Genomic DNA, 12605 nt, shown 5'->3' with positions numbered 1-12605 from the left:
GTCTCTGTTGTTCAGAATTAGAAGGGTCCTTTAGATGAGGCTAGGCTTTTGTTTCTCTCCTGATCAGTGTTTAGAGTGACTGTGAGAGCCTGATGCAGGAAGATCACATATTGTTGTGCTTCTGTTGAGGGGACTCCAGCCTGGATACTACCCTGCTCTGAGAAACATCACTGGTTTTCAAAATACCTCACAGTATTTGGTCAGGCAAGCTGGTTAGCTTGACCCACTACTGGTAAAAAGACAACCCATTATAAAATGTAAAGGTTACTAGAGGATGATTGGATGTTTGCATGAGAACATGATATGGGTGGCATAGGCAAATAAAGTACTTCAAACCCAACAAGTGAATTACAATGCTAGGCAAATATAGAGAAGGGCGTACAGAAGAACCAAGACAGAAGAACACGGTGGAACCCCAGAAGAAGAGGGAAAAGAAGATACTTGGCATGGAACCAATAAACAGAGAATGATCATTCAACAAGATGAAAAGCCAGAGTCACTGAGGTTTTTAGCTACTTACTTATGTCCCAGGTATACCATGACGTCTGGAGCACAGGAAGAAGTCCCAGTAGTGCAGATGAAGGGATGATAAGAAAGAGCCATTTCCATCGTGCTCTCCTCATTGTTTGTTTGTTGGAACTGAATGATGACGGGTAAAATACTTTTCTGAAAATGTGGATTGAAAAAAGACAATAAGAATTAAAAAATATATTATCTCTTTAATGTTAGTCTTTATAATACATTTTACTAGATATTTTGAGGGTCAGAGTTATATCATGCGCTTATGACATCAGGATACTGGTTAAGTAAACCTGGCATGGACATAGGGTTGCCACTTAGCTCCATGTTGCTACCTAGCGCCATGTCATCAGGCTACCTTGTTGCCAGTGAAGGGCTTTTCCATTGCAAATCATTGTTTTCAAACTTATGACTACAATAATAAACTCATTCATTCCAAAGTTATGCTGATGAGGACCTTATCCTGGTCAGACTGCAAGGGAGCCATTAAAAGAACAACATCACCTCATGCCTCATCTCCATTCAAGGTTGGATAAGATTAAGTAATGTTTACCTTACCAGATCTAAAACTGATGTCCTAATCTTTGGTAACATGGACCTCCCGTTCAAATTGCCAGACTCACTGGAAGAACCCACCTTTTCGGCACAATGCAAGAAACTTGAGTATAGTCTCTGATCACAAAATGCCTTTTAATTCCCAAGTGATTAAAATGAAAAGGAGCGCACACTTCACTTCAATGTACCAGCAAAGTGGTTCCATTGATAAGCTTCCATCACAAGGTAGACCTCATCTCTGCACTGGTATTCCTGGATTCACCAATATATAAGTATTTATGTTGGTCTTCACCGAAAGGATCTTCCGCATGTCCTATTAGTCCAGACTAGTAGTATGTCTTAAAAAAAGTCAGAGCACATTACCCAACCCTTTGCAATCCTTTTCGGCTTCACATGAAACAAAAGGTAACCTATGAGTTGCATTGTGCCAGGCAATAGAGTATAGCGACCCCAGAGCCCAAAATATTTGAGTTAAATCTTCTCAAGCTACAAGTGTATACGCCTGCTTAATTTTTCACTGGACAACAGGATTACCAAGGCACCTTTCATCAAATATACCTGGAAGGAAAATGCTGAGCATTTGTGGAGCATTGTCATGCAACATTCTATTTACTAAATTCAGCTTTCAGAAGGACTACTTCAAATTTGGGAAGAAACTGGAATTGATTCTTTACTGAGACCATTAGGATGTACTCTAAGACCTATCTGAATCCTCGGTCAAAGGCCTTAATCTCATTTGCACCTTTTTCCCTTCCCTTGCGTATTCTGGCTTCTTGAATCCTATTTTGATTGCAAGGACTTTTCTTCTTCTTTCATCCTTTCTGGTTCTGGGATGTCCTGCAGGACTGTGAATCGAACACAACACTTATTGCGTGTCTGATCTTGGCTGTGGTTCCTTGCATATCTCCTTTCTCTCCTTTGCCTCTTAACTCCCACCTCAGCAGTTTGAAGAATCTCTGTGACATACACTGCTTTATAAATCACCTTTAAATACATCAAAATCGAACTCAAGGGGTTGAGTTACTTAGATTGAAGGGGAACAGTGGATAACACTATACTGAGGCTGGTAATATTGACCTTTAATAAAATTGCATACACTCTATCGACCTACTTCTGTATTGTAATATGATTAGTGAAGTATAAGTAGAATTATCAAAAATAAATATAAACGTATCTTACAACGTTGTGATAGGTATAGATACACACATATGGTACATCTACAGAATCCCTAACTTCACTTAAACCTGCTCCGTGCGATACATATAAGTAGGAATACAAAGAGTAAATATGCACTTGTCTAATAATATATGGTAGGTTGATGTAGTGGATGTGATAATATTACAAAATAAGATATTGCTTGCGATATACTGCCCCCAAATATAGGTACTGCTTAGCTGTTCATTCGTGCCGATGCAAGCCAATGCTGACTTTCACACTGATGAATAGGTGACATTTGGCCAGTGCGAAATACATGTTTTTAGGTCGAGCCTGTGGTGTGTTGAGGGGCAAGGACAACCTAGGCCTCGTAGTGGGGCCTAACTGACACTCTGCATACAGAACACACACAGAGACTAACTGCTGTGTAAGGGCCAAAGACCATGTGCGGTCTGGCGCTCGCTTATTTATACCCGAGGCCTACCCCGCCCTCGGGCTGCATGCGTGCGTGCGTGCGTGAATGGACGGGCCGAGTGGCTCCGCCAGTACATCCCTCCAAACTCACAGATGGTTAGTCCAGCCTTATTTAGAGTTCTTTGTGGTGCGCATCCTCCAGGCGTAGTCCCGGAGCCGCTGGCTGGGAGTTGGGTTTGGTCTCAGGTTGTACCTCTGGCTTCGCTGTGCCTCAGCCCCTGGTTCATCTGGTGATCCTACTGCTGCCCTTTCAGGGCCTGGTGGTGAGACATTAGACCCGGTGTTGCCTCGGATTGGTGAGGGTTCTCTGGCTCAAGGGTTCGGTGCCATCTCTGAGGCAGCTGGCAGGTCCTCGTTGATTTCCATGTCATCAGACACCTGTTCTTGCGTTGTTTCTCTCATGGACACTCGCTTGAACCAGGATACATTTCTTGTCACTACTCTTGTGCCTCTGATGCGGTCACCATGGTGCCGTGGATGTTCACAACCTCCCATATCTCCGGTTCAAACGTGGTTTGGTACTTCCATTGATGGTGACGGGTCTTGAGGACAACCCGGTCCCCTACGGCGAGTGGCCTGACTCCGGCTCTCATTTACATTTACATTTGTTCTTCGTCTCCGGTCTTGGGTTGCCTCATGATCTAGCGCTGGGGCCTGCCTTGCTGGACCCACTGGCACACAGTCTCGTGGGGGTCTCTTGAACATGACGTGCGCCGGGGCGCACTTGGTGGTACAGTGTGGCGTTTGTCTGTAGGCACTCAAGAACTGAGACAGACATTCTTCAGCTGATTCCCCCTTCTCCACACCGATTCTTAGTGCCCGGTTCATTGTCCTCATAAACCGCTCCACCTCTCCATTGGCCTGAGGCCATTGCGGCGTGATCTTTCGGTGTCGTATGCCTCACCTGGTTAGGTATGTCTGGAACTCTGCGCCCTGAAATGGTGGTCAGTTGTCCGACTGTACTTCATCGGGGAATCCTAGCATGGCAAATGCCCGATCCAGAGCTGGCTTGACGTGACTAAACGCGGTGGATGGAATTACCTCTACCACTGGGAATCGTGAGCACGAGTCAATCAGCACCATGGCTTGTCGTCCATCTGGGAACGACCCAAAGTCGTGTTGCACAACTCTTCCATGATGACAGGATGTGGGACGGGCTCCTGACTCGTTATAACACATGAGTGGCAACACACCACAGGCTCTTCCACCGCGCTGTCCATGTGGGGAACCACACTCTGCCCCGTAGTCGCGTCTTTGTCTTTGCGATGCCCTGGTGCCCTTGATGGGCAAGGCACACTACCTCCTTCTGCAGGCTCGAGGGAATGACTATGGTGGCTCCTCGTAATACCACTCCATGAGGTCCTGTGCTCAACTCACTCTGTGCGTGCCACATTTGTTGGCGAAAGGTCTGTTCTTCGACCGTGAGGGCACTCGCCCCCTGCAAGAAGTGTTTCCAACTTCGGTCCTCCAGGATGCGCTTCACCCTCCTCAGACATTCATCCTGGTCAGTGGCCGCCCCAATTTCTTCCAACGTGAGGGCTTTGGGACATGCTTCTTGTGACAGGACCCTCACAAATTCTTCCACCTCTTCAAGTTCTTCGTGCACTTTTGTTACGGAGTCGTGGCGCGGGTGGCGCGAGAGGAAGTCCGCGGGGTTGTCCGCTCCCGGCCGAAAAACGACCTTGAACCTGTAGGTTTGAAGCTGTACGGCCCACCGTTCAATCCTGGGCGGCGCAAGCCTGGCCGTCCCTGCAAATAGCGGAACTAACGGTTTGTGGTCAGTTACAAGCGTGAACTCATGTCCGAATTGGTACAGATGAAAATATTGGCACGCCCACTTAATAGCGAGCGCCTCCCGTTCAATCTGTGCATAACGCATCTCGGTGAGAGAAGATGTATCCAAAGAATTTGACCGATTTATTGTATAATGAACACTTTTCCCTGTGTAGTGTTAGTCCGTGGTCCGCCAGACGTTGGAGCGCGGCCCTCAGGTGCCCATGGTGTTCTTCTAAAGTCTTGGAGAAGACCAGAATATCATCACTTAGATTGATGACTCCAGGTAGTCCCGATAGTGTCTCTCTGATTGCATTCTGGAATACTTCGGCGGCCAAAGACACCCCAAAGCTCAGACCCTTGAACCTGCGGAGACCGACATGGGTCGAGAATGTTGTGATATTACGGCTGTCCGGATGGAGCTCCAGCTGGTGGTAACCTACGTTAAAATCCAACTTGGAGAACCATTTGGCCCCATTTAAATCAGCTACTATGTCGTCCATAGTTGGCGTAAGATGGCGTTCTCTTTTAATAGCCTTATTTGGGAGATGCATGTCCACATATAGCCTAATTGCGCCCGGTTGCTTTGGTTTGGGCGCAACCACGAGGGGTGACACCCATGGAGTGGGCCCTGACACTTTCTCAATCACCCCCAGCTTCTCAAGTTTGACGAGTTCCTCCTCCACCTGTGGCCGCAGGTGGAACGGCACCCTCCGGTGCCGCAGTGCAGTTGGCCTCACCTTGCTGTCAATGTGTAACTTGAACACCTTCCCTTTTGGGCAGCCCAGGCCTTGGAACAATGATGGAAAGTCTCTCAGCAGGGCATCGGCATGACGCTCGTGCACTTGGTTGGTGAAGAACACGAGTTAGAGGTCCTCCGCTGTGTGGCAGCTGATCAGCGTCTCCCGTCTGCCCCCCCGTTACATGGAATTTGGTTTTCACCTTCTAGTCGTTGCACGATACTGTCACGTTGATCATCCCGCGTAGGGGCAACGGTTCATCGCTATCATAAGTGTAGATTCTAGCTTTCGAAGGCAAGAGCGGTGGACGAGGATGAAGCTGTTCATATTGTATGCTGTCCATCACGTTAACCGACGCCCCTGTGTCAATCAGCGCATTCACCGGGGAGCCTTCAATGTCGACTTCGCACATTGGTGGCGGCCTTTTCCTGGATCCATCGCGACCAACGAAGGAGACGAAAAAAACATTGTCATCATCCTCCCCCTCATCCAGCCGGAATGCTGTTTGATGTGTGTCACCGCATGGTCCGGGGTCTTCAAGAGAGATCTGGCGTACCCCTTGGGTGACATTCTTTCCACTAGGCCCAGCACGGCGGCTGCTGCGGCACACCTTCGCGAAATGGTTCAGTTTCCCACAGTTAGAGCACCTTTTTCCTCGTGCAAAACACCGTCCGTTCGGGGGATGTTCCATCCCGCAGTTCCCACACGAGGACCTGGAAGGGAACATCGGCTGGTTGTCCTGCGCGGAGGGTGGGGGCCGCCTCCGCACCACATCCACGTGTTCTTCTTTAATCGACACGTGCTTCGCCGGTGTCGCAGGTCTGTCTAGCGCGGCCTGCATCGCTTCTGCTCTTGCGTTTGAGAGTTCATGCGACCTGGCCAGCACAAGGATCTCATCCAGGCTGATGCGTGGTTGTCGCAAGATTAGACGGCGTAGTTGAACGGATCTGAACCCCTGTATCAATTGCGCTCTGATCTCCAGTGTCCTATCTGGCAATTCGCAAGACGTTGCTAGCTTGCGTAACCTTGCATAGAAGACGTCGATTGCCTCCCCTTCCGCTTGACGTGCTTGGCGCAGTTCGAACCATTCAAAGTCAAGGTTTGCGCAGGGGTCAAAATGGCAGTTGACGGCTGTGATCGCCGCCGTGTAGTCGTCGCTGTCCCCTCTGTCTAGCAAAGTCTTGAACAGTTCATACAGTTCATCGCCCCCGTAATATAACAGGAGCGAGCGTTTGATGAAGGACTGGGTTCTTTAAGACCCAGCGGTGCCAGGGCACAACACCTGAAACCTTCGTGGGTAACCTGCTCCGGCGTACGAATCACAGAGACACGGGACACTTCCTTCGGCGTCAAAGATTCAAGGTTTATTTGCTGCAGGGAACACAGAGGTCACGACAAGTACACAACGTGCAACTTGGGGAGACTGCTTCAAATTGGTTCTGTGAATCGCTCCTTTTATACAGTTTTTACCCATAGGATTACATTGAACACAAAAGTTTACAACCCGGTTCCCACCATTATCCCCCAGAGGGGTCGCTTTGGTCACTTTGAAACACATCAGGTCCGGAACATAAGTGCGGAAACATTTGGCGGTTCCCAACTGTAAAAACCATCTTCCCACCATTAGTGAATTCCAATCATCAGTAAAACAGATCGAAATAGGAACAAGGACAGGTGTAGAGGAAGACGGAGACAGTGGGGAGATCGGAAAGGGTGTAAAAGGGGAAGGTATCGGGAAACACGAGATACAGGCATCAAAGGGACGTGCCTAATGAGATGCACGGCTGAGACAATAAGTCCGTGCGACAAGATGAGCCTTGAGCGGCGCCATCTGCCTTACAGTAACATCCCCCTCGTCATAAAGACACTTACAAAGAACATGTGTCTTCCGAAAATATCTTGGGAGTCCCAGGGTCGCGAAGCGGACAACGTCCGTTCGCTGGCTACTTGAGGGCAAGATACAAAATGGATGCCGTATCTAAGATGGAACCCGTGGGTACAGACGAAAAACCCACATAACAAACGAACGGTTTAAGTTAGCACAGCGAAACTGCGCACACTTACTAAACTCGTCATTTGCGGTTCAAAGATACCAGACTCGACTATATTGGTGCGAGTCGAATACACCACTTACAATTGTCACGGAACCTCAGACGCTCCTTTTGCCCTCATGTAGGCAAGCACTAGTCGGAATCATACTCGATATTCATCAGACCATCGAGGTGTTGCTGTAGCATAGCTCTGTCCAACCGAGTCCCCTTGGTAACAGATGGTTGTCTCATACACGTTGTAGCACAGAGGCCACATAAGGCAGGACCACACTGTACACAAAGGCAACACGTGAACAGGAACACTACAACGACTCCGATGATCATCAGAATTTTCCAACCCCAAGTCGACATCAGGCCCCAAAACCATCCAAGTAGCGTCCAATCCCCTACATCCACGTGTATGGATTCGGAGATCTTATGCAACCTCGAGATGGCTTGATAGACAGTAGGAGCATTATCCGGAATGAAAATGCAGCAGCTCGAATGGATCACCTTACATACCCCACCTCGATCTGCTAAGATGACATCTAAAACCATACGGTTTTGTAACGTCATAAGTCTCTCCGCCTGAAGTTCTGTGGTGATATTACCAAGGGCACTGGCAGTAATATTAGCTGTCGATTCTACCACTCGAGTCAACTGTCTCAGGTTCCTACTATTGACCATAGGTCCCCAAAACGGGAGGAAACCCTTGAAAAAGTCTCCTGCCTCTTGACCGGCAGTATCCTCTTCGCTAATTACGCCTCGTACAACTCTAGTCTTATGATAATCGGCATCTACAGTGAACGTCGGAGGCAACAGATTTGCAATGAAACATGAGCCCATGAAGTCTGCGGGCAACCATGTGTATGCACGATCATAGCAGATAAAGTATGTACCCTTGGCAGCCAGAAACACAGGGGACGAGGACATCGGCAGAATGTAATTTTCAGTGCAAGCACTTGCTCCAAGTCGGGCTTGCGATCTTCGGCCACGACCCATAAGACAAAAATTACCAGTGTGGGGTACGACCCATATCGGAGGCGAGCTTTTAAGCTGCTTTTCGCTAGTGAACACACTATATTCGCCTCTACTTAGGACTCTATAGGCTTGTACCTCTTCTTCGGGAATAAGCGAGGGATCATAGATATCACTATCTAAATCCTCTATTGCTATTGACAAAGGCTTTTGATACGAGGTAGGACCAGAGTAGGGGGAACGTGGTTCTCGAATGGGGTGGAAACCTAGTGCGCTTCGAAACATTGTTTGAAATGCTCGAGCTGACCCTTGGGAACTATACGGTAACACCAGATATGGAATTCCCTTATCCGTAGTGTGCGGCATCAACCCACACACCCAACAATTAGTAGTGTTAACCACTAACTGATGCTGATGAAGGAGCTGAATAAAGGAATTGTTGCGGAATTCTACACGTCTAGCCTGTTCGTGTTCCGGTAACATGTGAAAAGAATGAGGGGAGACAGTAGAAGTAAGATTAGGGTCAGGAGTAGGAGTAGGTGTAGCAGGTAAGAAGTAAGACATCGTGTAATACACCCCACCCGCCAATAATGCAGAAGCAGTCAAAAACAATACAAACAGTTGGAATAAAAAACATTTGGTACGACCGAGTTGCTGCAGCTTGAATCGATGAACATGATCTCCCTCCAAATCATTCAGCTTCGAGAATGCCATTCCCTACGACCGTCCGCAACGTTTCTTGACGCACTTCGTTCTGTGTAGCAATAGTCAATCCCTAGGAGTTCCCAGGAACCGACGGCCTTTAACCTAGCGTCAAGACCTACTATCCAGAAGGAAGTACGCGCGCGGCCCTACGGCCTTCAATGCACAATATGTATATATGCAAAAACAAAGTCTCTCAGCTGTGGAAGCAAAAAGGTACAAGGAATGAAGCTCAAAATATATGTACAAAAATAATTACAGTAATACGAAAGTTCAAAACTGATCACGGAAAACAGAGTAATGCAATCGTCGATACAGCAAAGCAAGATTTTTATTTGTCCTTGGTGCGTGATCGGAAAAAGTATCGGGTTTTCCCAGGACGTGTCTGCTCGTCGAATAAAGGATCCGTTGAAGAGACAGCGTCCTGCTGATCAGTTGATTGTTCTGGTCCTGAGTCTTGTGATGCTAATTGTTCAACAGTGTCTTTCTGCTGCGCTGGGGATTCTCCAACAGGCTGTGCGTCGCTAAAAGGCACAAACGCCGGCAATGTTTCTGTTTCCGATGACGCAATGCCTCTCCTTACCCACGGGTCTGCCGGCAAAGGGATGGGGACTCGTTTGGTGTGCGTAGAATGCACCCAATTCTTACGTCCCTCAAGACGAACGGCAGTCCTCGTGGCCAGGAGCACTTGGTAGGGTCCGGTGAACCTCGGGTCCAGGTTATTTTTGCGTGAAAAGTTCCTTGTCACCACCCAGTCTCCGGGCTGGAGCTGGTGGCCTGGACCCTCCGTCTGCGTCGGCAATGCTTCGTGAACCTGTTGGTGAATTAACCTCAGTTTAGCAGTCAAGTCATGTAGATAATCAATCAACATTGGGTACTCAAGATCAGAAAACATTCCTGGCCTAGGAACCCCCCACACATTCGCAGGACGGCCGAACACTATTTCATAGGGACTAAGCCCTACTCGGGAGTGTACAGTCGCCCTAGTTGACAGTAATGCCAAAGGTAAAGCGTCAGGCCACGAAAGACCAGTCGTAGCCTGAATCTTCGCTAGCTTTAGTTTAAGGGTGCCGTTGTACCCTTCAACCAATCCAGCTGACTGGGGATGATTGGCGCTATGGAATTTTTGATTAATTCCAAGGCCCTTACACACACTCTTCATCACACTTCCAACAAACTCACTTCCGTTATCTGACCACACGACTCTAGGCATTCCATACCGAGGAAAATATTCCTTCAGTAGGATTTTCGCAGTAGACAAAGCAGTATTGTCTTTGAGAGGATAGGCCTCGATCCATCGGGAGAATGCGCAAACCACAACTAAAACGTATTTCAGGTTATTGCATCGCTCCATATGGATGAAGTCCAATTGAATCACCTCAAAGGGACATGAAGGAGGAGCAAAACTGCCAGGAGGAGTTGGGGTTCCTTTGCCAGGATTGTACATCATACACACCATACAATTCTTCACCAGACGTTCAGCACATTTCGTAATGCCATCATTCTTCCACACCGGGGATAACAATTTACAAATACCTTTCGCGCTAATATGTGCTAACCCATGCGCCATTGTCACAACGGCCAGCACATACGCATCCGGTAACATCCATCTTTTCTGATCAGACAAATCAATCCAACAACCATTCGCATCCAACTTTCCCGTACTTTCTTTCCACTTCGTCTTTTCAGTGTCGGTAGCCTCATTCTGAATTGCTTTCACACTCTCGATAGTGTCCTCACACATACTCGATTCTGTAGGCCACCTAACCGGACTCGTCACATACATCCGAGTGCTAAGGTTTCGGGCAGTCTCCTTAGCAGTCTCATCCGCAAACGCGTTACCACGACCAACATCATCCGTCACCTTACGATGCGCACTACATTTAACAATCGCAACTTGCGTAGGCAAAGTCAATGCATCCAAAAGATCATTCACAAGCTGGCCATGCTGAATCTTCGTACCGTGCGACGTCAAGAAACCTCTCTCTCTCCACAATCGTCCAAAGCTGTGAGCAACACCAAACGCGTATTGACTGTCGGTAAAAACATTCACACGTTTCCCTTTCGCCAACACACACGCTCTAGTAAGAGCAATCAATTCTGCAGCTTGGGCAGAATTCTGATTCAACCTTGCAGTCTCAACAACAGTATTCAATGTTACAACAGCATAAGCAGTAGTCACATCACCATTCGGCAACTTAAAACATGACCCATCCACATACAAAGTACCATCCGGGTCTTCCAATGGGGTGTTTTTAAGGTCCACTCGACCTTTCGTTTCCTCTTCAGTCCTCAAGTAGCAGTCATGTTCTGCTACTTCATCTGACTCTGTGCTAATTGGTAACAAAGTTGCCGGGTTCAGAACATTACAACGTTTTATCTGAATGTGGCTTGCCAAGAGCGTCAACTCGTACCCAGACAACCTCGCACTCGTCAAGTGCTGAGTCTTCGTTCGATTCAAAAGAGTATCGACTGTATGCGGAACCATCACCGTGAGCATATTATCCATGACCAATCCTGCTGATTGTCGGATGGAGACCGCAGCTGCCGCTGTTGCTCGTAAACAACTCGGCAATGCTCTAGCTACTGGGTCCAAGGTCGAGGAAAAATATGCACATGGACGTTGCTTATCACCAAAAGGTTGCGTTAAGACACTCAAAGCACAACCTTCCCTCTCATGAACATATAACGTAAACGGCTTACTGTAGTCAGGAGTACCTAACACAGGTGCCGAACACAATGAATCACGCAGTTCAGAAAAACTTTTCTGACATTCTTCCGTCCATGGTAAAAGAGTTGAAACATCCTTGCACGTAAGAGCCACCAATGGTTTCGCTAGCAATGAAAAATTTGGAATCCATTGCCTGCAGTACGACGTGATACCTAGAAAGGCACGCACATCTCTTTGGGTTTTTGGCACAGCCATTCGCGCAATCGCTGCAATTCTCTCTGGGGTCAATCTCCTTCCCTCCTTTGACAATAAGTGACCTAGATAGGTTACTTCTTGACAACAATATTGGAGTTTAGAAGGTGACACCTTGTGATTTAACTCACAGAGATGTTGCAGCAACGACACCGTAGCAATTTTGCAAATGTCCTGAGTATCAGCAGCCACCAATAAGTCGTCGACGTATTGGATCAAGGCCACACCAACCGGCAACCTAAACGCATCCAGTTGACCCTTCAAGGCTTGGCTGTAAATAGATGGACTTTCACAGTAGCCCTGAGGAGCGCGTTTGAACCGGAAGCTGCGTCCACCGAGAGAGAAACCGAAAAGGTCCCTGCTCTCCTCGGCAATCGGGATGCTGAAAAACGCATTTTTCAAGTCAATCACCGAAAACCACGATGCAGAAGCTGGAATCAGAGTCAGTAGCGCCGTGATGTCAGGCACAACAGGAAATTGAGGAACCACAATTTTATTCACCTCCCGCAAATCGATAACAAAGCGATAAACAGGCGGTTTTGAAGGATCTGTACGTTTAAGAATGGGCAGCACAGGGCTGTTGCACACGTTTCCCCGAGTCTCTTCAATAACATCTTTCTCGATCAAATCATAGATGATCGCTAACAGTGCCCGTTCACCATCAAGGGAGATACGATATTGGGGAATACGTGGCAAACGCACATTAGATTTCAACTGTACGACATAAGGGGAGATGTCAAGTAGGCCCACGTCATT

At 47.8% G+C, this 12605-nt stretch overlaps 1 protein-coding gene across 1 annotated transcript in view; it reads right to left on the bottom strand.

The window, feature by feature from the left end:
- LOC147689727 (carbohydrate sulfotransferase 9-like) overlaps positions 1-668 on the bottom strand; it is a 64862-nt gene extending 64194 nt beyond the window's left edge. The window contains exon 1 of the mRNA XM_086936585.1: positions 521-668. Within this exon, the coding sequence (XP_086792711.1) occupies positions 521-623 (103 nt within the window). The 5' untranslated portion in view covers positions 624-668. The remainder of the gene's footprint in view (positions 1-520) is intronic.
- Between the last annotated feature and the right edge of the window lie 11937 nt (positions 669-12605).

This window comes from Lissotriton vulgaris, chromosome 9 (assembly GCF_964263255.1).
Source record: "Lissotriton vulgaris chromosome 9, aLisVul1.2, whole genome shotgun sequence".
NCBI classification, from domain to species: Eukaryota; Metazoa; Chordata; class Amphibia; order Caudata; family Salamandridae; genus Lissotriton; species Lissotriton vulgaris.
Note: the sequence above shows the minus strand (reverse complement) of the source record. Positions and strands in the feature narration are given on the sequence as shown.